Source organism: Camelus ferus, chromosome 15 (genome assembly GCF_009834535.1).
Source record: "Camelus ferus isolate YT-003-E chromosome 15, BCGSAC_Cfer_1.0, whole genome shotgun sequence".
Classification (NCBI taxonomy): domain Eukaryota; kingdom Metazoa; phylum Chordata; class Mammalia; order Artiodactyla; family Camelidae; genus Camelus; species Camelus ferus.
In genome coordinates, this window is record NC_045710.1 from 34921517 (window position 1) to 34947277 (window position 25761).

Genomic DNA, 25761 nt, shown 5'->3' on the forward strand with positions numbered 1-25761 from the left:
TGTAGTATAGTATATTTGATTACAATGAGGTTTTCTTCTTGTACTTAAAGTAGGTTAGTTGTAAAGTCTCTATCTAAAATTGTTGGAAAAAGACGTAATTAAATACTTTTACCTCACTTAGAATCAGGAAGTTTAGAATTCATCATGGTTGAACATGTTAGTGATGGAAAACATTTAAAAAAATGCTATACTTAGCAATTTTATTATATTAGTAAATTCTAATAAATGTGTAATGTTTATTTTGTTTTCTATGCAGCATCGTTAGTTATTCCTGCTGGTAGAACTCTTCCCAGTTTTACCACAGCAGAACTGGTATGTAGCTTGTTTAAGATATATTTTAAAAGAGATGTGCCCCATTTTTAGTGAATGGTGGCAGAAGGCTGGGCATAGATGTAATTTGTAATCCTCCTGTTGAATGGGAAAAGAGGTGGTGGGGAGACAGAAGTAGCTGCTATAAAATAGGTGTTGCAAAAAATCAGGAGTTCCAGAATTGATATTTTCTTACCAACTTTTCCTATCTTCCAGAGCAGTTGTTAGCATCTGCCAAGACTGTACCTATAGGTTAGGAAATGTCTGAAGTTACATTGAATGGAGTTTTAATTCACTGTATAAAGTTACATACTTGGTGGATCCTAAATAGATATTTTGATATGGTATTTTTTTCCAATTTTTTTTCTCCTCAGAGTTGAGGCACATCTTGTTTCTTTCTTTTATTTCAGTAGAATATTTTGGTTATTTTTTTACTTTTGTATGGTAGAGATTAGATTTTTCCCCCTAGGATTTGGGAGCAGAAAATAAAATTAAAGCTTATATGTAGAAAACTGAGTAGTATTCAGGAGGGAGAAAATAGCACTTTTTCTTACTTTTCTTTGAAGATAAAAGATGATACATAATCCACTTACTGTTTTTCGTTTTCTTTCAGTCCATGAGCTACCTTTCTAGGGTAAAGGGTTTTAGTGGGCCATTTATTTCCATTTCTTCATTAAAGAAACAAAAACCATATGCCTTACTAGGACTTTTGGGAAGAATGATGCTGCTTTTGATAGGAAGAAGTATCTCTGCCTTTGAAATTCTTGGAAATACCTTTTCTCCTCAGTAAAGAAATAACATACTTCTAAAAAGTGAAAATAAATTTATAAAGTAAAAGCAAATTTATAAAGTAAAAAGTGAAAGACCCTTGCAAGATTACATCCTAAAGATAACTATTTTAACTGTATGATGTGTATCCATTTAGACTTCTTTCATGAAAATTACATTAATTTTCAGGATAAAAGTAGGATCATTCTCTGTACTGTTTCTGTAATTTTTGTTTTTTAAACTTGGTAATATAGGTGGACTCTTTTCAATACCAGTTAAATATTGATTGGCCTTAGTGGATATATCACAATTAAATTAACCAATCTTTTGTTTATGGACATTTAAATTATTTCTAGTATTTCTCTTAAAAATTTTTTTGAGGGGGTAGGTGATTAGGCTTATTTATTTATTTATTTATTTATTTATTTATTTATTTATTTATTTAAATGGAGGTATCAGGGATTCAACCCCCGTGCATGCTAAGCACTGCACTCTACCACTGAGCTGTACCCTCCCTGCCCTAGTATTTTTCTAATATAGAATTCCATTGGTTATACTTGTAGGTATGTCTGTGTATTTGTGTGATAATCAGGTAATCAGGATAAATTCTTAGAAGTAGAATTTCTGGGTCAAGGATCATTCATGTTACCAATTTTGGTATATATAGCAAAGTTGTCCTCCAAAAGGATAGTACCATATACACTCATATAAACAATGGTTTGAGAGAACTGATTTTTATCACATCTTTACCAACATTGGATATTACTAATCAATCTTTTAAATGTTTGCAGGTCTAATAGGCAGAAATGTTTCTTTGTCTTTTGATTTAGTATTTAAAATTTTAAAACCTAAGGTTTAATTATTCCCAAATAAAAATTATACACTATTATGTTGTCTACTTTAAAATACTATTTATGATCAACTTACAGACTAGAGGATTCTAGTAACTGTGGTTCTTATATTTGACATCTTGAGGATCAGTGTCCCAGCCAGTGCCATGTAGTGGGCAAGTTTAATGAATCCATGTTCACGTTGTTTATGAAGACTTACTGGCTTCATTGCTAATAGCCATAGAACAGAATTCCTTTTATTTTTAATGAGATGATCTAAATCAAATAATAAAAAGCTGTTTTATTCAGAGAACTCACCCTAATGTTGTGTTACCATTATATTGTTGATGTGAATCAGATTTTTTTTTACTCTATGAGATCAGGAAAAAAATATTCAAGTAAAGCCCTTTTCTAACTAATATAAAATTTTCACGTCTAGGGCACCTCAAACTCCAGTGCAAACTTTGCTTTTCCTGGTTATCCTATTCATGTACCAGCAGGTGTGACACTACAGACTGCATCCGGTAAGAGTATAGTCTAAAAATATTTTGTTCTTAGTATTGGTACTGACTTCTGGATGTTACCTTTCATGGTTTTAAATACCTGAATTTATTGAGGTTATAGGAACATTTCATAAAACTTACTTAAAAGTAATAATAAATGGGCTATTGTTGTTATGGAAGCAGTCTATCACAAAAGACAGTAAGCCTGTCTACTGTCGCAGGTACAAAGCCTGTTCTGTATTTCATTTCCAGTTCTCTTTTCCAACATTGTGTAAGATGCTTTAATGTAGGTTTTCTCTAATTCAAGCCAGTTATCTGAATTTTGACAAATAAAAAAATAACGTATGTGTCCCTGCTGGCTCTAATCAAGAAAAACTAAAGATTAGATTAATCAACCATTGCCTCCTTTCTTATTGGAAAGTGTATAAAATATTTGAAAAATTTCTATATTAACTAACCTCTGCTTTTCAGAGAACTGTTTCTTGATTTGAAAGAGAGTCATACCTATTATTTGGATTGTTGCAGAGTTTAAACAAAGCACCCGACTCAATGCTCAAAAAATAAATTTCTTCTTTCTTCCTTTAGTATTATTTTAAAGGAAAGAGGGGGAGAAATTTGAAAACTTTTCGTTATTGAACCCTTTTCTGGATAGCCTTGTCTTATTGTTGTTATATGGTATCTTATATCTTAAGTGTATGAAATACATTCTCCCTGATTAAATTTGTTAGAAGTCCCAATTTGGGTTGGTAACACTGTAATTTATCAAACAATGGGAGATGTTTATGGAGTAAATATTGGTTGCCTGTTTGTGTCTCAAAATGTGCCATATAAGCAATAGTGGGGAAAAAGCTAGAATTAAAGCAAGACATTTAATTTTTAAAAATAAAAGAACACATATTTATTATAGAAAACAAAACTGAAAAACAAAAGAAACTCCTAGAGATGACCACTGTTAACATATTGCTGTATTTCCTCCCAGCCTGTTGTGCATGAAATTTTTTTTTTAAAGGAAATTTGGATTCTCTTATACTTACAGTTTTGTTTTCTCCTTTTTAAGGTCACCTTTATAAAGTCAATGTACCAATTATGGTAACACAGACTTCTGGAAGAGCAAATATTCTTCAGCATCCAATTCAGCAAGTATTTCAGCAGCTTGGGCAGCCTTCAGTAATACAGACCAGTATTCCACAGTTGAACCCATGTTCTCTTCAAGCAACTACTGAAAAATCACAGAGAATGGAAACTGTGCTCCAACAGCCTACGGTTCTTCATTCTGGCACAGTGGAGAGGAAACGTGTAGAAAACACTACCAGTGATATACTTGTACATCCTGGAAATGAGCATAAACTCATGTCTGAAGCTTTACCGAGTCAGCTGAAAAGCTCTCAGTATATCAGCCTTCCAGGTGTTGTATTTTCTCCACAGGTCTCTCAGACAGATTCTCATGTGGAGCCAGTGCTCAGTGTTTTTGCTGGTATGACTCAAAATCTGCATGGTGGGCCCCTCTCCACAGGCCCTCAGGGGACTCAGCACCAGCACATGCCTGATGTTCAGCTTCACATTCTCAAAAATAGGTTGTGTGGATGTGATTCTGTAAAGCAGCCAAGAGATGCAGAGGAGCCCAGCAGTCTACCTGTCTCAGAGAAGGTAGTTCTATGTTCAACTTAATGGTATTAGTGAATAAACAGTGGCCAGTGATTAGATGTCCTGAGTTGTTTTTTTAAAAAGTTGTAAGATTACTCAGAAGTATATGTTTTGTTTTTTTCTTTAGAAGATTCTTTCTTTGTTTTCTTTAACATAACTATCAGTTTTTAAAAGTATTCATGCTCAGCATTGCTAAACTTTTAGTTTCAAGTAATGAATTAGAATATGTCTTTAAAGAAAATGCATTTGTTTTAAGGTAATGCGGTTTACCTTTCTCTTACACTGTGAGAATTGTTTTTTGTCTTTAGATTAAATTTGAAAGATCCAGAAGTCCATCCTAGTAGTTAAATGAATATTTTGAGGTAATTCATTGTCATAATTAATATACAAAACAGGTCCAAAGTATTTTTTTTTGCTCTACCTTATTTTCCTAAATTCCCATATGAAAAGTTTTCTCTACATGAGGAATTACCTTACTAGTAGATACTTTGTTTCTCCCTGCTTGCTAAAATACTAGTTAACTTAATTTCTTTTGGAATTCAAACCACTAAAAAATAGTTTCTAATTAACTTTCCATATTGAAAATTGGTTTAAATTATTAATTTCTAAGGAATTCATAGTGATTGCAGAAAGATTCATGGAGAATTTTAGATGGTAAAATTAAAAAATCTTGCATTATCTTTTTACAAACGTAAAATACGCCGTAGCGCTAACTCCATTTATGCAATTTAGTGACATATGACAAATAATTAAAGGTTTGTGTCTCTAGTTAATGGCTTAGTGGTCCTTTAGAACTGATATACAAATCTGTAACAGTATAGTGGTAAAGTGTCACCTTAACGTCTTTCTAGGTGAAAGGGGAAGATAGAGGGTACAGTGAAGGATAACGAACTAAGAAAATGTCTGTCAGAAACCATTTGACCTGTTTTAGAATGTTTCAGATGTTTGATGAAGCCTGTTCAGAATCTTTTAGCAGGTCTGTTTTTAGTTCAGCTTTGGTATAATGTATTAAGATTAAAATGTTTTTTGAATATTTTTCATTATCTTTTTCATATAATATATAAAATTTAAGAAATGTAGGATAAACTCATAATTATAAAACATTTGATTTTGAGGTAAATTAACTATAAATTTAAAATAAGTGTTTGTTTTCATCACTGAAAACTTTTAGAGGCATTTTTCTCCTGGACTCTATATGAACTTTGAAGATTTTTGGTATGATGATTCAAGGACTTATTCTACTATTACTTACTAGACGTCACCTTGTACTTTATTCTGATATGGGGAAGTAGATTAGTTAAGGGAGATTAATCAAGGATTGTTTAGGGGGTAGTGGTTAAAAGTTTAAGCTTTAAAGCCACAATAGGTTCAAATTCCAGATTTACCACTTACAAACAAGCTATGTAGTGTTACTCTTTGAAATTCAGTTATAGTCTGTAAACTGGGCTTAAAACCAACCTCATAATTTTTATAATTATCAGAGATAATGTATCTAGAGTTTTTAATAGCTTCTGTTGCCATAAGAAGCTTTAGATTAGTGCAGTTATGCTTTATGGGCTTGTGATATATTGGATAACTTTTCATACAACTTGGTTGGTTTTAAAATAGATCTGTATTTAAAAACATCCAAACATTCAAAAGTATTTATTTTATAATATTTTTTCAATTAATTTACTGTAGGATACCGTAAAATAATAATCTGGTAAAATTTATGCTGATAATAATTTTCAAAACATTTTATAAATAGCTTTTTTATAAGTAGTTTATCAGAAATTCTTCTTGCTTAAAGCAAGTTACAGGTAGCCCTACTCATTTATTTTTCCTGTATAGACTGCCAGGGATCTTATGTTCTAAGAAACAGTAAGAATGTTAAACCTACATGAAAACTTACTCTTTTTTTTGAATTTTGTTTTTGATTGAAGTGTAGTTGATTTACAATGTTAGTTTCAGATACAGCAAAGCAATTCAGTTATACATATACATACATATATATTTTCTTTTCAGATTCTTTTCCGTTATATGTTATTACAAGAAATTGAGTATAGTTCCCTGTGATATACATTAAGTCCTTGTTGCATAAAACATTCTTGACAATTTTTGATGTGCTCCTATTTTAAAGTGAATATTACACACTATGTTAAGTTTTTCCTCAGTGTATGAATTTGGTTTTCTAATCTTACATTGCTATAGAAGACTTGAAATTCAGGTCTTCATTGGAACTCCAAAAAGTACAAGTAGAAGGAGAGAAATGGGTATGGAAGTGTATCTTCTTTAGCTCCTTTTTATCTCTTGCCTGCCCTCCCCACCATCTTCATTGTCCCACTCCCAGATATTATCATTTCTGCTGCCTTTTCTTCTAATTATCTTTCTGACTCTTCGTCTTTTCTCCTTTATGTGCTCCTCTTTATCTGCCCCTCCTGTTTCCTGAGGTTCTATCCTTAGCGCATTTCTCTCCTTACTTCATGTTTTCTGTGGATTATCATGTTTTTAACTCATGCATTATCATGGTTTTAAATACGACTGGTTTGTTTGTTTTTGTAAAGTCCAGGATCAGAGAAAACAAGGTAGTGGCATCTTTAATATAATAATAAACTTGTAAATAATGCTGTTATGACCATAGGAGTGCATATATCTCTTCAAATTAGTGTTTTAATATTCTCTGGATAAATAGCCAAAAGTGGGATAACTGGATCATATGGTAGTTCTAGTCTTAATTTTTTGAGGAACCTCCATGCCATTTTTCATAGTGGCTGCACCAATTTACATTGCCACCAACAGTGCACAAGGATTCCCTTTTCCCCACATCCTCACCAGCACTTGTTATTTCTTGCCTTGTTGATAATAGCCATTCCAACAGACATGCGGTGATATCATATTGTAGTTTTGATTTGCATTTCTTGCATAATTAGTGATGTTGAACATCTTGTCATGTCCCCCGTGGCTATTTTTATCTCTTCTTTGGAAAAAGCTCTAACCAGCTCCTCCTGTTTCTTTTGTTTGTTTGCTTTTTGTTGTTGTTGTCAAATGTTTTCTTTATTTTTAATTTTTTATAACCACTTTTTAAAAATTGAAGTATAGTTAATATACAATGTTGTGTTAATTTCAGGTGTACAGCAGAGTGATTCAGTTATACATATATATCTCTATTCTTTTTCAGATTCTTTTCCATTATAGGTTGTTACAAGATATTGAACATAGTTCCCTGTGCTATACAGTAGGTCCTTGTTGCTTATCTGTTTTATATATAGTGGTGTGTATATGTTAATCCCAAATTTCTAATTTTTCTACCCACCCCCCCACTTTCCCCTTTGATAACCATAAGTTTGTTTTCTATGTCTGTGAGTCTGTTTCTGTTTTGTAAATAAGTTCATTTGTATCATTTTTTTTAGATTCCATGTATAAATGATATCATATGATAATTGTCTTTCTCTGACTTCACTTAATATGATAATCTCAAGGTCCATCCATGTTGCTGCAAATGGCATTATTCCATTCCTTTTAATGGCTGAGTAATATTCCACTGTGTATCTGTCTGTCTGTCTATCTACCTACCTACCTACCTACCTACCATATCATTTTTATCCATTCATCTGTCAGTGGACATTTAGGTTGCTTCTGTGTCTTGGCTATTGTAAATAGTGCTGCTCTGAAGATTGGGGTGCATGTATCTTTTAGAATTAGTTTTCTCCAGGTATATGCCCAGGAGTGGGATTACTGGATCATAGGACAAGTCTGTTTTTAGTTTTTTAAGGAACCTCCATACTGTTCTCTATAGGGGCTGCACCAATTTACATTCCTACCAACAAAGGAGGAGAGTTCTTTTTTCTTCACACTCTCGCCAGCATTTATTATTTGTAGATTTTCTAACGATGGCCATTCTGACCAGTGTGAGGTGATCACTCATTGTAGTTTTGATTTGCATTTCTCTAACAATTAGCAGTACTGAGCATCTTTTCCTGTGCTTCTTGGCTACCTGTATGTCTTTTTAGAAAAGTGTCTATTTAGGTCTTCAGCCCATTTTTTGATTTTTTTTTTTTTTTTTTGATATTGAGCTGTCTGAGCTGTTTGGAAATTTCAGAAATTAATCCCTTGTTGGTCTCATTGTTTGCAAATATTTTCTCCCATTTCATAGGTTATCTTCATTTTGTTTATGATTTCCTTTGCTATGCAAAAGCTTTTAAGTTTAATTAGGTTCCATTTGCTTATTTTTGCTTTTATTTCTATTTCTCTAGGAAATGGATTGAAAAAAATGTTGCTATGATTTATGTCAAAGAGTGTTCTGCCTATGAGTTTCTCTAGGAGTTTTATAGTATCTGGTCTTACATTTATGTCTTTAATCTGTTTTGAGTTTATTTTTGTATATGGTGTTAGAGAATGTTCTAATTTCATTCTTTTCATGTAGCTGTCCAGTTTTCCTAGCACTACTTACTAAAGAGACTATGTCTTTTCTCCATTGTATATTCTTACCTTCTTTGTCATAGACATTTAGTTGGTCATAAATGTGTGGGTTTATTTCTAGACTTTCTATCCTATTCCATTATTTCTGGACTTTCTATCCTGTTCCATTGATCTGTTTTTGTGCCAGTACCATACTGTTTTGATTCCTTTAGCTTTGTAGTATAGTCTAAAGTCAGGGAATGTGATTCCTCCAGCTCTGTTCTTCTTTCTCAAGATTGTTTTGGCTATTCAGGGTCTTCTGTATTTCCATACAAATTTAAAACTTTTTTGTTCCAGTTCTGTGAAAAATGTCATTGGTAATTTGATAGGGATTGCACTGAATTTGTACATTGCTTTGGGTAGTATGGTCATTTTAACAATATTGTTTCTTCCAATCCAAGAACATGGTATATCTTTCCATTTTTTTGTGTCATCTTCAGTTTCTTTCATCATTGTCTTACAATTTTCTGACTACTGGTCTTTTGCCTTCTTAGGTAGGTTTATTTCTAGGTAGTTTATTGTTTTTGTTTTTATTGTGATGGTAAATGGAATTGTTTCCTTCATTTCTCTTTCTTATATTATGTTGTTAGTGTACAGAAATGCTACAGATTTTTGTGTATTATTTTTGTATCCTGCAACTTTACTGAATTCATTGATGAACTCTAGAAGTTTTCTGGTAGCATCTTTAGGATTTTCTACGTACAGTATCATGTCATCTGCAGACAGTGACAGTTTTACTTCTTTCTTTCAATTGGGATTCCTTTTATTTCCTTTTCTTCTCTGATTGCTGTGACTAGGACTTGCAAAACTATGTTGAATTAAAGTGGTGAGAGTGGGCATCCTTGTCTTATTCCTGATCTTAGAGGAAATTCTTTCAGCTTTTCACCATTTAGTATGATTTTAGCTGTGAGTTTGTCATATATGGCTTTTATTGTGTTGAGGTATGTTCCCTCTATGGCCACTTTCTAAAGACTTTTTATCATAAATGGCTGTTGAATTTTATCAAAACTTTTTCAGCATCTATTGAGATAATCATATGGTTTTTATTCTTCAGTTTGTTAATGTGGTGTTTCACATTGATTGATGTGTGGATATTGAAAAAATTCTTGCATTTCTGGAGTAAATCCCACTTGATCATGATGTATGATCCTTTTAATGCATTGTTGGAGTTGGTTTCCTAGTATTTTGTTGAGGTTTTTTGCATCTATATTCATAAGTGATACTGGCCTGTAATTTTTTGTGTGACATCTTTGTCTGGTTTTGGTATCAGGGTAATGGTGGCCTCATAGAATGAATTCCGAAGTGTTCCTTCCTCAGCAGTTTTTTTGGAATAGTTTCAGAAGCATTGGTGTTAACTCTTCTCTAAATGTCTGGTAGAATTCACCTGTGAAGTCATCTGGTTCTGTAATATAATTGTTTCCTAGTTTGTGGGTCACCCACCCAGAGGATATGTGATTTGATTATGAGTCTGTCTCTCCTACCTGTCTCACTGGTTCCTTATATATGTCCCTAGTTGTAGAAGATCTTCTCTGGAGGTTCCAGTCTTTTTCATCAATGGTTGTTCTGCAGTTAGTTGTGATCTTGGTGTGCTCATGAGAGGAGGTGAGCATAGGGTCCTTCCACTCTACCATCCTGGCTACTCTCTTCTGACCTATTTGTTGATGACTGGTTCATGAATAGTTCAAACCCTAGTTATTCCCTTGAGCTTCATTCTCATGTCTGTTTCCCTTGTAGGCAGCTCTCCCTAAATGAAACAACAGGTCATTGTTTCCTCATCATAGACACTGCATGGTATCACTGCCCACTTGGTTTCCCAAGCAAAGGACTATAATGACTTTTTGACTCTTTCCCTCCTTGTTCTCCTTATATCATATGTTTTTAAAAAGTTATTTTTTAAATTGTGGTAAAATATGTACAATGGATCCTTGAACAGTGCAGGGCTTAGGGACACCAAGCCCCATACAGTCAAAAATCTGTGTATAACTTTATAGTCAACCCTCCATATCTGTGGGTCTACATCCATGGGGTCAACCAACCACAGATCTTATAGTACATTTTATTGATAAAAATCCACATGTAAGTGGACCTGTGCATTTCAAACCCATATTGTTCAAGTGTCTATTTATAACATAAAATTTACCATTTTAACCATTTTTAGGTGTACACTTCAGTGGCATTAAGTATATTCATGTTGATGTGCATTCATCACCATTATCTATCTCTAGAATTTTAAAATCATCCCAAACAGAAATTCTGTATCCATTAAACAGTAACTCCCCTTTACCCCTTCCATTCAGCTCCTGGTAACTTCTACTTTCTGTCTCTGTGAATTTGACTACTCCAGTTACCTCTGAAGTGGTATTGTACAATATTTGTACTTTTCTGATTCATTTTACTTAGCATATTTTCAAGGATCATCCATGTTGTAGCATGTAAGAATTTCATTCCTTTTAAAGACTGGATCATACAATTTTTGAGAACTTTTATAACTAAGTGTTTCTGGAATCTGTTCCATCTTCTCCATCCCTACTGCCATTGCCCTAATTGTCTCTCATTTGGGATAATATAGTTTCTAACTAATTTTATTGACCTATAGTCTCTGCTGTTTTTCACTCCACTCCTCCCAATCCATCCACCCTAGAGGTTAAAGGCTTCAGGGATCAGAGATATTTTGAATCCCTTCTCTATTATCCCTGAGTAACTCTGTGACTTGGGCAAATTACTGTTTCCTTATTTGTAAAATTAAGACAATAGTATGTATCATAGGATCATAGTTGTGAGTTACTGAGATAATCAATATGAAGTGCTGAGCAGCACACTGCCTAGCACATGGTAAGAGCTCATTGCATGTTAGTTGTGATCTTTGCTCCTCATGGCTACCACAGATTTACCACACATGTAGCCTGCTTAACATGTCACTGACTGCTGATCACCTGCAGGGTAAAATTTAAGTTCCTTGTAAAAAAAAATTAAGAAACATAAACTTCAATTAAATAGAGTCAGGAGACCTGAAGAGGGTGCTCTCATTCCCTGTGACAACAGCAGAACCCAATTAGGAGAAGAAAGACCCCCTCTTCTTTCCTGGCAACAACTTAGTTGGTGAAAAGCTGTGAACTCTTTGTTTACTGTAGCACTCCCAACTTCCTTTTCCTCTCTCTGTAAGCTTGCTTTCCTTGAGGGGACTTGTACGTGGTTTGCCATGGTTGCACACCCCAAATCTGCTGACCCTGAGTAAATCTATCCTTGCCTGAGAAATGTCTGGCACTCTGTTTTAGGTCAGAGTTCTTAATGTGGCATGCAAGGATCTCCATGTTCTTTCTCTGCCAGAGTTTATTTACTCTTCCTTCATTTCATACCTACTACTTCATTGGGAATCACCAACTGTGGGCGATTATCTGTGTTAACTTTGTTGTTTCCTGCCTCTCTCTTTGATTGTTATGTCCTTTGCTTTGTGCCTGGATATTCTCCTACCATCCTTTTTTCTGGTTAATTCCTACTTATCCATTTATTACTTTCTTCAGGAATCTTACTTTAATATCTTTCTGTCTATTCCCTCTTCTTTCATTATTAAGTTGGATGTATCTCTACTGTGTTATCATAGCACCTTAAGCATGTGTCTGTCATAATGTAGTTAAAAGATACATTAAAATGTCCTGTATGCACTGAGAGGTACATTTCATTAATCTTTGTATACCCAACATTTAAGACTATATATATATACTAGAATGTAAACTTTTTAAGAACAGGATCTGTGGTTAGTTTATTTGGCTCAATAGTTCTCAACTCTGGCTAAATATTAGAATTACTGGGGCAATAAAAAAATGTTTGGGTCTGCCTCAAGGGATTTGGATCTAATTGGTTTGGAGTGGGGTCCATTCATTAGTGTTCAAGAGTTTTCTGAAGTGATTGTAATTAAGATAAAGAACCAATGATCTAGCTCAAAATCAATATATGAAAGAAAAATGGATGGAGTGAGGGGAAAGGAGAATATATAACTTCAAGTTACAGTTTTTATTTTTCAAATCTGTCCTGACATTCCTCTGAAAGATAAAATATATCAGTAGTTACTTGAATTCATGATTTGGTTAATTGAGCAAATATTTTTTGAGTCATTATATGCTACTTCTAAATTAGTATCTCTAAATCAGGTATATGATATTTTAAGCCAGGTATATGATATTTTTACTTTTTATAGAAAAAAAACAATTTAACACAATACTTTTTTTTTGTATTTGTCAAAATATGTTGAGATATATTTTGTGCCAAATAAGAGTAGAGTAGCATGGGATACTACTGTACATTGTTAGGTAATATATAATCATTATTGCCATTACGTTATGGTAGATACCTAGATTAAATTTCTCTTAAGAATTAAAGAAGATGTGCCCTACCATTATGATTATAGGCAACTGAATTTCACATAGTTTGGTTTGACAATGTGAAAAGAAGGTGTGTTATAGCTTAGGTTTCTCCTGTTTTTTATTTATCCTCATGTTTGGGTACGAAGTTCTGTCAGTCCTTACCAGCCATTGGAAAACCTTTCATTAGAGGAAAGCTTAAATTGAAAAGATTGGAAGCTAGATTTGGCAAACAAAGCTTTATCTTGAAGTGTCCTATGCATTTGCTAATTAATTGTACTACTCAGACAGAGAAGCCATATGCAATTGAAAAGACCTCGGTGAAGCTGAGAATCTTGGAAATCACATGCTTTGTTTTAGAGCAGAGAAAGAAAACTGAAGCAGTGCCTCTGTCAGATGACGTCATCTGCACTAGAACTGTTGACGTTTCTTTGTATTCAGCCAGCATGGAAGAGTCAGCAATGACTTTTCTTTTAACATTCAGCAGGATAAAAATAGTGCTTCTCAGGGCAGCCAGCATCTGATTTTAATCTTTATTTGCATGTTGGCACAATCAAAAAATTCCTAGGTTGTGACACCCTTTTTGGAAACTGGAAACTGACATCTTCGTAATAATGAATTTTTTTGCTTAACAAAATTTGGTATTCTCTATACTATTGGAGTTCCTGAGATTCTTGGCAACACGTGGTTTTGCTGCTTCAGTAGAGAGAGCATTGCTGTATCTATTTCAGCACCTGGCATGCATTAGTGCTAAGACACAGCTAGTAATTCTAAAAGAAGTTTTGTTGGCTGCCATGAAACTCAAATACGTTAGAGTGAAGGTCTTTTCCAAGACATTTGTTAAAAAGTGTGGAGAAAATGTTAAATTATTCTTCAGTTTTTTTTTAATGGCTTTTCAAAGGACAGTACTTGAAGCTCTTGGTTGATCCTTGGGAGAGATCTACTATTTTTGAGAAAGAATGAAAACCTCCTCGTAACAGTTTAACTTGGAGGAGTTCACTGATAATATGTAGTGGATGTTTGGCCATAGGAAAAGCTTAAATCTTTCTATTCATGGGCCTGCAGTATCAATTATGGATGTTGGGGCAATACTCCTGGCTATTTTAGTCAAACTACCACCTTAGAAAAGGAGATAGGAGTCAGATAATCATACTAACTTTCTAATGCTTGGTGGAAGTTCTTCTGAAGAAAGAAGCTGAGAATGACAAAACTCTTTTGTAGTTATTGATAGTAAATTTGAATTTGCAATCTTACTCCGTTCTCAGAATAAAGAGGATCTCATTGATAAAAGAAAAATAAGATGGTGCTACGTGAATTCATTTACAAGAGTCCTGGAATCTTTAATGATCCTTAATAAGCTTATACTAATCTGGTAAAGTACCATGGGAGCTCTGATTCATTTTGTAACAAAAAAAAGATCTTGCTGTTTAAGGCTTTCAGTACTTGTTGCTATTAAAATGAGAAGCCAATTCCAACATGTGATTTAGGCCCAGGACTAAACTGACCATAATTTACTTTTCACAAAATTAGACTTATTGGGGGTGAATTTTAATACAATAAAATTCACTTTTTTTTTTTAGGTATACAGTTTTTAGATGTACAGTAAGAATTTTGACAAGATGCTGGCAGTTATATAACCATTACCACAGTTGAGATACAGAACATTTCCATCACGCCAAAGAGGTCCCTCAGGCCTCTTTGTAGTCAGTACCCTCCCTTTACCTCTGGTCCCTGGCAGTCACTCACTGATCTGTTTTCTTTTGTTATAGGCTTGCCTTTTTCAGAATGTTGAACAAATGGAATCATGCAATACATAACTTTAGCATGATATATTTGAGATTGAACCATGTTTTTGGACATATTAGTGTATTCCCATTGTACCACAGTTTGTTTATGTAGTCACCATTTGGACATTTGGATTCTTCCATTTAGGGCATTTGTGAATAAAGCCCCTAAAAACATTCATGTGTGGGTTTGTGGGTTTTTTTGTTCCCCACTGTGGACTTCTATTTTCTTTTGAGTAAGTACTTAGGAGTGGGATATCTAGGTTATGTGATACCTGTATGTTCATAAGAAACTGCCAAATTCATTTCTAAAGTGGCTGTATTCCCAAGCAATGTTGGTGGAATGCAAACTTCTGCTAGTAGTTGGTAAGATTTGTAGTTTATTCACATCCTTCACTGTCTTTTGGAGAGAAGTTTGCCATTTTGATGAAGTCTAATTTACTTGGTTTTGTTTTTGATTTCTGCTTAATGTGTTTTACCTAACCAAAGGTTGTGAAGATCATCTCATGCTTCTAAAATTTTTATGGAATTTACATTTAGGACTGTTATCTATTTTGAGTTAATTTTTGTATGTAGTGCAAGGTTAGGATTTAGGTTTTTTTTTTTGCGTATAGGTGTCCAGTTGATTTAACATTACTTGTTGGAAAGACTACCCCATCTCCAGTGAGCACACTGCGTGTCTGAAGCGTGTACACCTTTAATGAAAATCAGTGATCATATGTGTCTGTTTATTCCTGGACTTTTCGGGGGGGGGCCTGTTTTTGTTGTTTGTTTGGAGGGGGGAGGTAATTAGGTTTATTTACTTATTATTATTATTTTTATTTAACTAGAGGTACTGGGGACTGAACCTAGAAACTCCTGCATGCTAAGCATGCACTCTACCACTGAGCTACACCCTTCCCCACTTTTTTTTCAATGTACCTTATTTTTGTTTGTTTTTGGAGGTGGGTAATTAGGTTTATTTTTTTTTTTAGTGGAGATACTGAGGATTGAACCCAGGGCCTCATACATGCTAGGCATGAACTCTACCACTCAAATATACCCTTCCCCTTAAATTTTAAGCTCCTTGAGGAGCTTTTTTTAAAAATTCTTTTTTTGTTTGTTTTATTTTGGGGAAGTGGGTATTAGGTTTATTTGTTTACTTATTTTTAGTAGAGGTGCTGGAGATTGAACCCAGGACCTCATGCATGCTAAGCACATACTTTACAACTGAGCTATGCCTCCCCACCTGAGCTTTCACTCTGTTTCATTAATTCATGTGTCCTTTCACTGGCACTACACTGGTATAGTTTTGTAGTAAGTCTGAACATCAAAGAGTATGAGTAACATTCTAGTGTATATATATGCCATATTTTGTTTGTCTGTTCGTCTACCCATGAATAGTTGGGTTACTTATACCTTTTGACAATTGTGACTAGTGCTATTATAAACTTGGGTGTACAAATATCTCTTTGAGTCCCTGCTTTCAATTATTTGGGGTATATAGCCAGATGTGGAATTGCTAGATCATATGGTGACTCTATTTTTAATTTTAAAAAAAACTGCCATACTGTTTCATAGCAGCTGCAGCATTTTGCATTCCCACCAGGAGTGCAGTTTCTCTAGATCCTCGCCAGCACTTATTTTCTGTTGTTGTTGTTTGTTTGTTTTTTCTAATTGCCATTCTAATGGGCACGAGTTGGTATCTTATTGTGGCTTTGATTTGCATTTCCCTAATGATTAGAGATATTGAACATCTTTTCACATGCTTTTTGCCATTTGTATATTTTCTTTGGAGAAATGTCTGTTTCAGTCCTTTGTGCATTTTTAAATTAAGTTTTTAGTTTTGTTGCTATTGAGTATAGGAGTTCTTTTTATATTCTGGATATTATCTACTTACTGGATAGAAGATTTGCGAAAGTTTTCTCCCATTTTGTGGATTGCCTTTTCACTTTGTTGATAGTGTACTTTGATGTACAAAGGTTTTTTAATTTTGATGAAGTCCATTTTATCAATTTTTTTTTGCCTATGTTTTTGGTATTGTATCTAAGAAATAATTCCCAAATTCAGTGTTGTTAAGATTCTCCCCTATGATTTTTTCTGAGTTTTATAGTTTTAGTTCTTATGTTTAAATTTGAATCCATTTTGAGTTAATTTTTACATATGGTATAAGGTAAGGGTCCACCATACCTAGTTTTCCCAGCAGCATTTGTTGAAAAGACTGTCCTTTCCCCATTGAATGGTCCTGTCATTCTTGTTGAAAGTCATTTGACCATGTATGTGAGGATTTGTTTCCTTGCTTTCTATTCTATTCCAATGGTCTGTTGTCTGTTTTTATGCAAATACACTGTTTTAACTATTATAGTTTTGTAGTAAGCTTTGAAATCAGAATGTGTGAGACCTCTAACTTGTATCTTCTTTTTCAAGATTGTTTTGGTTTTTCACGGTCCCTTGAGATTCCATATGAATTTCAAGATTGGTCATTCTCTTTGCACCAAAAATGTCATTTGGGTTTTGATAGGGATTATATTGAATCTTAGATGGCTTTGGGTAGTATCAACATCTTAACAGTGTTAACTCTTCTAATCCATCAACATGGAATGTCTTCCCGTTTGTGTCATTTTTAATTTCTTTCAGCAGTGTTTTGTAGTTTTTAGTGAACAAGTCTTTTCCCTCATTGGTTATGCTTACTCCTAAGTATTTTATTCTATTTGATGGTATTGTAAATGGAATTGCTTTTTCAAAAAATTTGTTTATTTATTTTGTATACATATATGTTTTTATTGAAGTATAGTCAGTTTGCAATGTTGTGTCAATTTCTGGTGTACAGCACAGTGCTTCAGTCATACAGGAACACACATATATTTGTTTTCATATTCTTTTTCACCGTAAGTGACTACAAGATACCAAATATAGTTCCCTGTGCTATACAGCATGAACTTGTTTATCTGGAATTGCTTTTTTAACTTCCTTTTCAGGTTGTTAATTGTTAATGTATAGAAATGCAACTGATTTTTCAGCGTTGATTTTTGTATTCTATACCTTTTGCTGAATTCATTAGTTCTAACATTTTTGTGTATGTGGAATTTTGGGGGGTTTTGTGGATATAAGATTATGTCATCTGCAAACAGAACTAATTTTATTTCTTCCTTTTCAGTTTGGATGCCTTTTATTTCTTTATCCTGCCTGGTTACCTTAGATAGGACGTGTAGTACTACGTTCAATGGTAGTAGCAAGAGTGGTTATCCTTGCCTTGTCCCTGATTTTAGAGGAAAAGCTTTCAGTTTTCACCATTGAATATGATATTAGTTGTGGACTTTTCATATGTGGCCTTTATTAATGTTGAGGTAATTTTCCTCTATTCTTACTTTGAGTGGGTTTTTTTTTTCCCCGAATCATGAAACAGCATTGAATTTTGTCAAATGCTTTTTCTACATTAACTAAAGTGATCGTGTGCAGTATATTTCCTCTCTTCATCCTGTTAATGTGTTGTATTACATTGATTTTTCATATGTTGAACCACTCTTGCATTTCAGGAATAAATCTCTCTTAGTCATGGTGTATGATCCTTTTAAGGTACTGTTGAATTCTGTTAGTATTTTGTTGAGGATTTTTGAGGGTTGGTGTTAATTCCTCTTTTAATGTTTCGCAGAATTCTCCAGTGAAGCCATCTGGTCCTGGTCATTTTTTTGTTGAGACATTTTTGATGATGAATTCAATCTACTTACTGGTTATAGGGGTATTAATATTTTCTCTTTCTTCATCATTCAGTCATGGTAGGTTATGTGTTTTGGAAAATCAGTTCATTTCATCCAAGTTATCCAATTTGTTGGCATACAGTTTTTCACACTACTCTCTTATGATTCTTTTTATTTCTGTAAAATCAGAAGCAAAATGTCTTTATTTCTGATTTTAGTTATTTGAGTCTTCTCTCTTTTTTCCTTCAGCAGTGGGCCAAAGGTTTATCATTTTGTTGATCTTTTAAAAGAACCAACGCTTAGTTTTTGTTGATTTTTCTCTCTTTTTCTTTTCTCTGCTTTATCTGTGCCCTAATTGTTATTATTTCCTTCCTTCTACTAGGTTTGGGCTTTATTTGTTCTTCTTTTTCTAGTTCCTTTAGGTAAAATTTAGGTTGTTAATTTGAGATCTTTGTTTTTTAGTGTGAGCACTTACAGCTGTAAATTTGCCTCTTAGCACTTCTTTTGCTGCATCCCCTATGTTTTGGTATGTTATGTTTTCATTTTCACTTGTTCCAAGGTATTTTTTATCTTTTGTAAAAGATTTTGGTATTTTTGATTTCTTTTTTGACCCATTAATTTTTTAATGAGACTGTTGTTTAACTTCCACATCTTGTGGATTTTCCAGTTTTCCTTCTGCTCTTAATTTGTAGATTCATTCCACGGTGATCAGAAAACATGCTGTGTATGATTTCATTTAAAATTAGGATTATTATTAAGTTTGTTTTGTGGCCTAATTTATGGACTATCCTGAAGAATGTTCTGTGTGTTCTTGGGAAAAATGTGTATCCTGCTATTGTTGGGTAGCATATTTTGTATATGTTAGGTACAGTTGGTGTATTGTGTTCAGGTTATTTATTTTCTTACTGGTATTCTGTCTGGTGCTTCTATTCACTATTGAAAGTAGAGTGTTGAAGTTTCTACCATTCTTGTACAGCTGTCTATTTCTCTCTTTTTGTTACATATATTTAGGAGTGCTGATGTTTGTTGCATATACGTTTGTAATTATTATATCTTCTTGGTGAATTGATTCTTTTATCATTATATAATGTTTTTCTTTGTATCCTGTAACAGTGTTTGAGTTAAAGTCTGTTTTGTCTAATAGCAGTATAGCTATTCCAACTCTTTTGGTTACTATTTGCATGGAATGTCTTTTTTCCATCGTTTTACTTTCAATCAATTTGTGTCCTTAGATCTAAAATGAGTCTCTTATAGACAACATACAGTTGCAGTTGCATACTGTTTTTATTCATTCTGCCAATCTGTCTCTTTTGATTGGGGAGTTTAATCCATTTATATTTAAAGTAATTACTGATAGGGGAGAACTTACTCTTGCCATTTTGTTATTTTCTGTGTGTCTTTCAGCTTTTTTGTCCCTCATTTCCTCCCTTACTACTTTCTTTTGTGTTTAATTTTTTTGTAATGACACACTTTGATTCCTTTCTCATTTCCTTTTGTGTGTACCCTCTAAATATTTTCTTTGTGGTTACAATGGAGATTACATATAGCATCTTAAAGTTTTAACAATCTATTTTGAACTGATACCAACTTAACTTTACCTTCATATAAAAACTGTTCCTTTTCAGCTCTGCCCTCTCCCACTTTATATTATTGATGTCCCAAATTACATCTTTATATATTGTGTACTCTTTAATATAGATTTATAACTATAATTTTTTATGCTTTTGGCTCTTAAATCTCATAGAGGGATAAAAATTAAAGTTACAAACCAAGTTATGGTAATACTGGTTTTAATATTTGCCATTGTATTTACTTTTACTAGAGAACTTTGTTTTTATGTGGCTTCAGGTTACTGTCTAGCTTCTTTTCATGTCTATTTAAAGGACTCACTTCAGTGTATATCACAGGGTAGATCTAGTGGTGATAAATTCCTTCAGCTTTTATTTGGAAATGCCTTATTTGCAGGACAGTTTTCCCAGATACCGAATTCTCAGTTCTGTCTTTTCTGTCAGTATTAAATATATATCATACCACTGCCTTTTGGCCTTCAAAGTTTCTGGTGAGAAATCTGCTTGTTATCTTATTGGGGATCCATTGTATGTGATGAGTTCCTTTTCTCTTGTTGCTTTAAATAGTACTGTTCTTATATTTCAGTTTCCAATTGTTTATTGCTACTATACAGCTATACAATTTTTGTAAATTGACTTTATTAGTATGAATGTTTATGTACCCTTCAAATTTATATGTTTAAATCCTAACCCCCAAAGGTGATGATAATTAGGAAGTGGGAAGTTTGGAAGGTGATTAGGTCATGAGGGTAGAGTCCTCATTAATGAGATTATTTGACTTAAAAGGGAACCCAAAGGGCTGTCTAGCCCCTCTGCTATATGAGGACACAGTGAGAAGGCATCATCTATGAACCAGAAAGTGGACTCTCATCAAATATCAAATCTGCTGGTGTCTTGATTTTGGACTTCCCAGCCTCCAGAACTGTGAAAAATAAATTTCTGTTGTTAATAAGCTACCTAGTCTATGGTATTTTGTTATCAACCCAAATGATCTAAGACAATTTCCTTATCCTTTTAAAGTCTTTGGAATCTGTGGTGACACCTCTTCCTTAATTATTAGTATTATTTGCTTCCCTTCTCTATTTGGCAGTCTGGCTCAGTTGTTTTCATTTTTATTGATCTTTTCAAGGAATGAACTTTTGGTCTAATTGACTGTTTTTTTTCTGTTCTCAGTTTTATGTATTTTTCTTTTTATCTTTTTTATTTCCTTGTTTGCTCTGAGCTTAATTTGGTTTTATCTTTCTACTTTGTTAAGCTGGGATCTTAGGCCATTGATTTGAGACTCACTTCTTTTCTAGTATTATCATGAGAGACTATAAAATTCCCCCTAGGCACTGCTTTAGCTTCATCTCAAGTTTTGAAATGTAATTTTTTTGTTTGCATTCAATTAAAATTATATTTTAATTTCCTTTGTGACTTATTCTTTGACCCATGGGTCAAAGAAATGTGTTGTTTAATTTGTAAATATTTGAGGTTTTTCCAGATACTTCTGGTTTAATTTCTGATTTCTGGTGTAATTCCTTTGTGCTCGGAGAACATACTTTGTGTGTGTTTAATTTGCCAAGGTTGGTTTTATGGCCCAGAATATGCTACACCTTGGTGAATATTCTTTGTGCTCTTGAGAAGAATGTGCATTTGGCTTTTTGGGGGGAGGATATTCTATAAATGTCAATTAGGTTAAGTGGGTTGACTGTGTTGTTCACATTTTCTCTTTTCTTACTGAATTTCAGTCTTTATTGAGAGAGAAATGCTGCATTCTCCAACTATAACTGTAGATTTGTCTGTTTCTCTTTTCAGTTCTATCAGTTTTGATTTATATTTGTCCTTTTGTGTTTGGCTTATTCTAGTTAGTACAGTCCTTTGTATTTTTTGTTTATCCATTAAGCATAATGTCACTTGTCCTTTCTACTGCATAGAATTATTGTCTGAAATATTTCAAACCTCATAGGTATCATACAAATTTAAGGTAGTGTATATAAAAACAGGTAAATATTATGTGAAAGCACTCAACTCATTTGCTTTCAAAATTAGGAAACATCATCTGACATTGAAGAAATATATTTTAAGTGGCCACTTGTGAAATATTTAAGTAATTTTGTATTTCTGTGATTCAATGTTTCATACACCTTGTTTGGCTTGAAAAACTGTATTGCATTTTTTTCTCTTAGGATTCTAATTCTCAGATGGATTTGAGCATTCAAGTAGCTGATGATGGTATTAATGAGATAATTCAAATAGATGGAACTGGAGATACATCTTCCAATGATGAAATAGGAAGTACAAAAGATGTAGATGAGAACGAATTTTTAGGGATTATCGATGCAGGAGACCTGAAAGTACTTGAAGAAGAAGCTGACAGTATATCTAGTGGAGATTCGACTGCCGACAGTAGTGATAATGAAGACCCTCAAATAGACCTTGTGGAAGAGGTGAGGATCACTTTTGAACTGAAACTTAAAAAAATTTATAACATTTGTACTTTATTATACTTTGGAACCAAGAGGAATAACAGTTAAGATTAACCCTGTCTTTTGTCTTTAAAATGAGACTTATTTGTATACTAGTATTTAAACTTTTAATCTTTGACTAATTTAAATCAGCATTAAGTATTTAGGAATCAGGTACTATATTTGTTGGTCTTAACTAAAGATAGTGGGAGATTTAAGGAATAGGAGTGGAGGTAAAGAAGGCAGCCAGAGCAGAAGCATATTGTATTTTCCCTAATCCTAATAAATGCAGTGAAATCTTTGTGGAATGTGATAATTAGGAGCCTGTAAGTAGTATTAACTACCCTTTATGGCGGTCTTACATATGTGCCAGGTACTATACTAAGTCTTACCTGCCTTATGTTATTTAACATTACCACTGCCCTATGAGTCTTATTACTATCTTCATTTTGCAAATGAGAAAACTGAGATGTGAGGAATTTTAGTAACTTGTCAAAAGTCAGTCTTGTGGTTATTAAGTGACTAAGCTAAACTCCACCTGTTTGACTTTTAAATGCAATACTGTTCTGTCTCTCCAAATTCCTTTATTTCTATGTGTCCCTCTATCTTTAAAAAATTCAAAGCATCATGGCATTCCTTAATATGACTATTTTTCATCTTTAGGACCCTTTAAATTCCGGAGATGATGTTAGTGAGCAGGATGTGCCAGACCTGTTTGACACGGATAATGTAATTGTCTGTCAGTATGACAAGGTACTGTATTCACCTTTTTGACTTTGGGTTTATTAATTGCATTTATAGTAGAAAGATGAGCAAAATGATGGTGAGTTACTGTTTAGTTGCATTAATCTCAAAATAGCTAATTAATTATGTAAATTTTGGGTATGTATTTTGGGTCTAATACTGTGCTATGTGGTTTCTCAGTGATACCAAAAAGTGATAGTTCTTGTCTTAAGTAGTGACAGTCTTTTATTGAAGCAAGATGTTTTTCTGTATGGAATAATAGAATGGCATACAATAAGATGGTAGGTAAATCAAAAGCTAAAATATGTGACAGGTAAATCAAATACTAAAATAAATGGCATATAAATCAAATGCTAAGATGAGTGGCATGTAGATCAAATGCTGAGATATGTGGCACAGACAGTAAGTCCTAAAATTGGCTAGGAAATGCAAGAAATCATTTGTAGTTGGAGTTCTCCAAAAATCCTTCATGGTTGAGGTGGAACTTTGAAATACATCTTGCATGATTTGTAGGATAAAGAGAAGTGTAGAGAGTAGACATTCAGAGTAGAATAGCCTGATAAAAGGCAGGGGAATGAATGCATGTAGAATGTATAAGGGACAGTAAAGAGACAGCCCTGCCTTGTGCTTTCCTTTTGAATATATTAGTGAGTGAGGCTGGGTTGGGGACAGAAGTGGGAGCAGATTGGAAAATCCAGAATCCTTGTAGGAGAAATTCAAATGTGATTTGATAGACCTTCTGAGGATGATATTGAGAAAGTTGTAATTGGGTTTAAAAACTGGCTTTATTTGCTAATTTGGCAAATAGAAGAACAGGGATAGTACACGAAGTAACCAGAGCCCAAACTGAGGATGGCAACGTAGGACATGGAAGAGTTGCAGATTATGATGGAAGAATCATTGGGACTTGGTATTAGTTGGACATTAGGGAATAATTGACAGGGGAGAGTTGAAGGTGTCTCTGAGGTTTCAAGCCTAGAAATTAAGTTAGTACCAACTAAACTTTAGCAACCTAAACTTTTAGCAATTACTGTATGGCTTTACTTTAAAAATGTTTTAAGCACTATTATTGTGATTTATAGTAGAATGGTCAGTTTTTTGTCCATAACTCCTTCATATTTACATTTTTAGCAGCTTTGAGATATAATTCACATACTATACAGTTCACCTATTTAAAGTGTACAGTTCAATGGTTGTTAGTATACCTATGGATATGTGCAACCATTAAAACATCCAATTTTAAAAGGTTTTCATCACCTCTAAAAGAAAGCCCATACCCTTTAGTTTTCACTCGCATATTGCCCCATTTCCTCCCATGCCCATTCCCAGTAGTAAGAAACTACTAATACATTTCCTGTCATTTTAGATTTTCCTATTCTGAAGTTTCATATGAAAGGAATCATATAATATGTGGTCTTTTATGACTGGTTTCTTTAACTTCACACAGTATTTCAAGATTCATCCATATCATAGCTTGTGACAGTTATTCATTCCTTTTATTGATGAATACCAGCCCATTGAATGGATCTCCCACATTTTGTTTATCCAGTCATCTGTTGAGGGATATTTGAGTTGTTTCCACCTTTTGGCTATTATAAAGAATGTTGCTATAAATATTTAAGTATAAGTTTCTTTTATGAGCATGTATTTTCATTTTTCTCAGTGTATATCTAGGAGTGGAATTCCTGGGTCTTATGGTAATAATTTGAGGCACTACCAGACTGTTTTCCAAAGTGGCTGTACCATTTTTAATTCCCGTCAGAGTGTATGAGGGCATAGATTGCTCCACATTCTCACTAACTCTTGTTACCTGAGTTTTTGATTCTAGCCATCCTAGTGGGTGTGAGGTGGTATTGTGGTTTTGATTTGCATTTCCCTGATGACTAATGCATATTAACATTTTCCCACATTTTTTCAGTAACAATTTCATTATCGTTGAGATTGACAGAGGATGGTATTTTGAATTGCTATAAAAATAAATACTTCTTTCTAAAAATAAGATCATTTTCTCTCCTATAGAAAAATGGCAATTTAGGTGATGGTAAACATAAGCATAAGAAGGAATAGGTAATAGGAAAAGGACTAGTCTTAGTTTAAAACTTATTTTAGTTTCTTATAAACAGTACATTGCTTTCTATTAACAGTGTATTTGCACTATAAGGCACTAAATAATACATGCATTTCATAGAGTCACATATAATTTTGTTGACTATTATGGATATAGTATCCTTTGTTGTACTGCATTGTGGGAAATAGCTTGTAATTAATTACATAGTGCTTTACATTTTTCAAAGTATTTTCTAATACATTGTCTTTTGGTTGTTAAAACAACCTGTAGGGTAGATAGAAGGAGTGATAATAGATGTGTAGTGTTAACAGATCTAGTTGTCTGAGGGCACTCTAATTAGTGAATATTTTAAGAACAGTGCTAAAAATTTGAATGGAAACTAAGGCATTGGGGAACCACGAAAAGTTATTGAAAGAAAGTAATGAAGTCAGAAGATAGTTAGCAAAGAGAAAGTGTCTGTAACCAAAGTGGGGTGGGAGGGACCACTGTTACAGTAAATCTTTATAAAAGCGTAACTTCCCAGTTCTGGTTACTAGTTGGCTTGTTTCAAAAAATACTGAATATAACCAAACTCAAGTAAATTGAAAGACTTCAGTGGTATAGTCTTTTAAGTGCTTTGCTACT

General features: G+C 33.5%; 1 protein-coding gene across 1 annotated transcript in view; it reads left to right on the forward strand.

The window, feature by feature from the left end:
- GTF2A1L (general transcription factor IIA subunit 1 like) overlaps positions 1-25761 on the forward strand; it is a 41295-nt gene that overhangs the window by 10104 nt on the left and 5430 nt on the right. Inside the window, exons 4-8 of the mRNA XM_006185783.2 lie at positions 257-312; positions 2347-2431; positions 3468-4057; positions 22047-22307; positions 22989-23078. Coding sequence (XP_006185845.1) covers positions 257-312; positions 2347-2431; positions 3468-4057; positions 22047-22307; positions 22989-23078 — 1082 coding nt within the window. The remainder of the gene's footprint in view (positions 1-256; positions 313-2346; positions 2432-3467; positions 4058-22046; positions 22308-22988; positions 23079-25761) is intronic.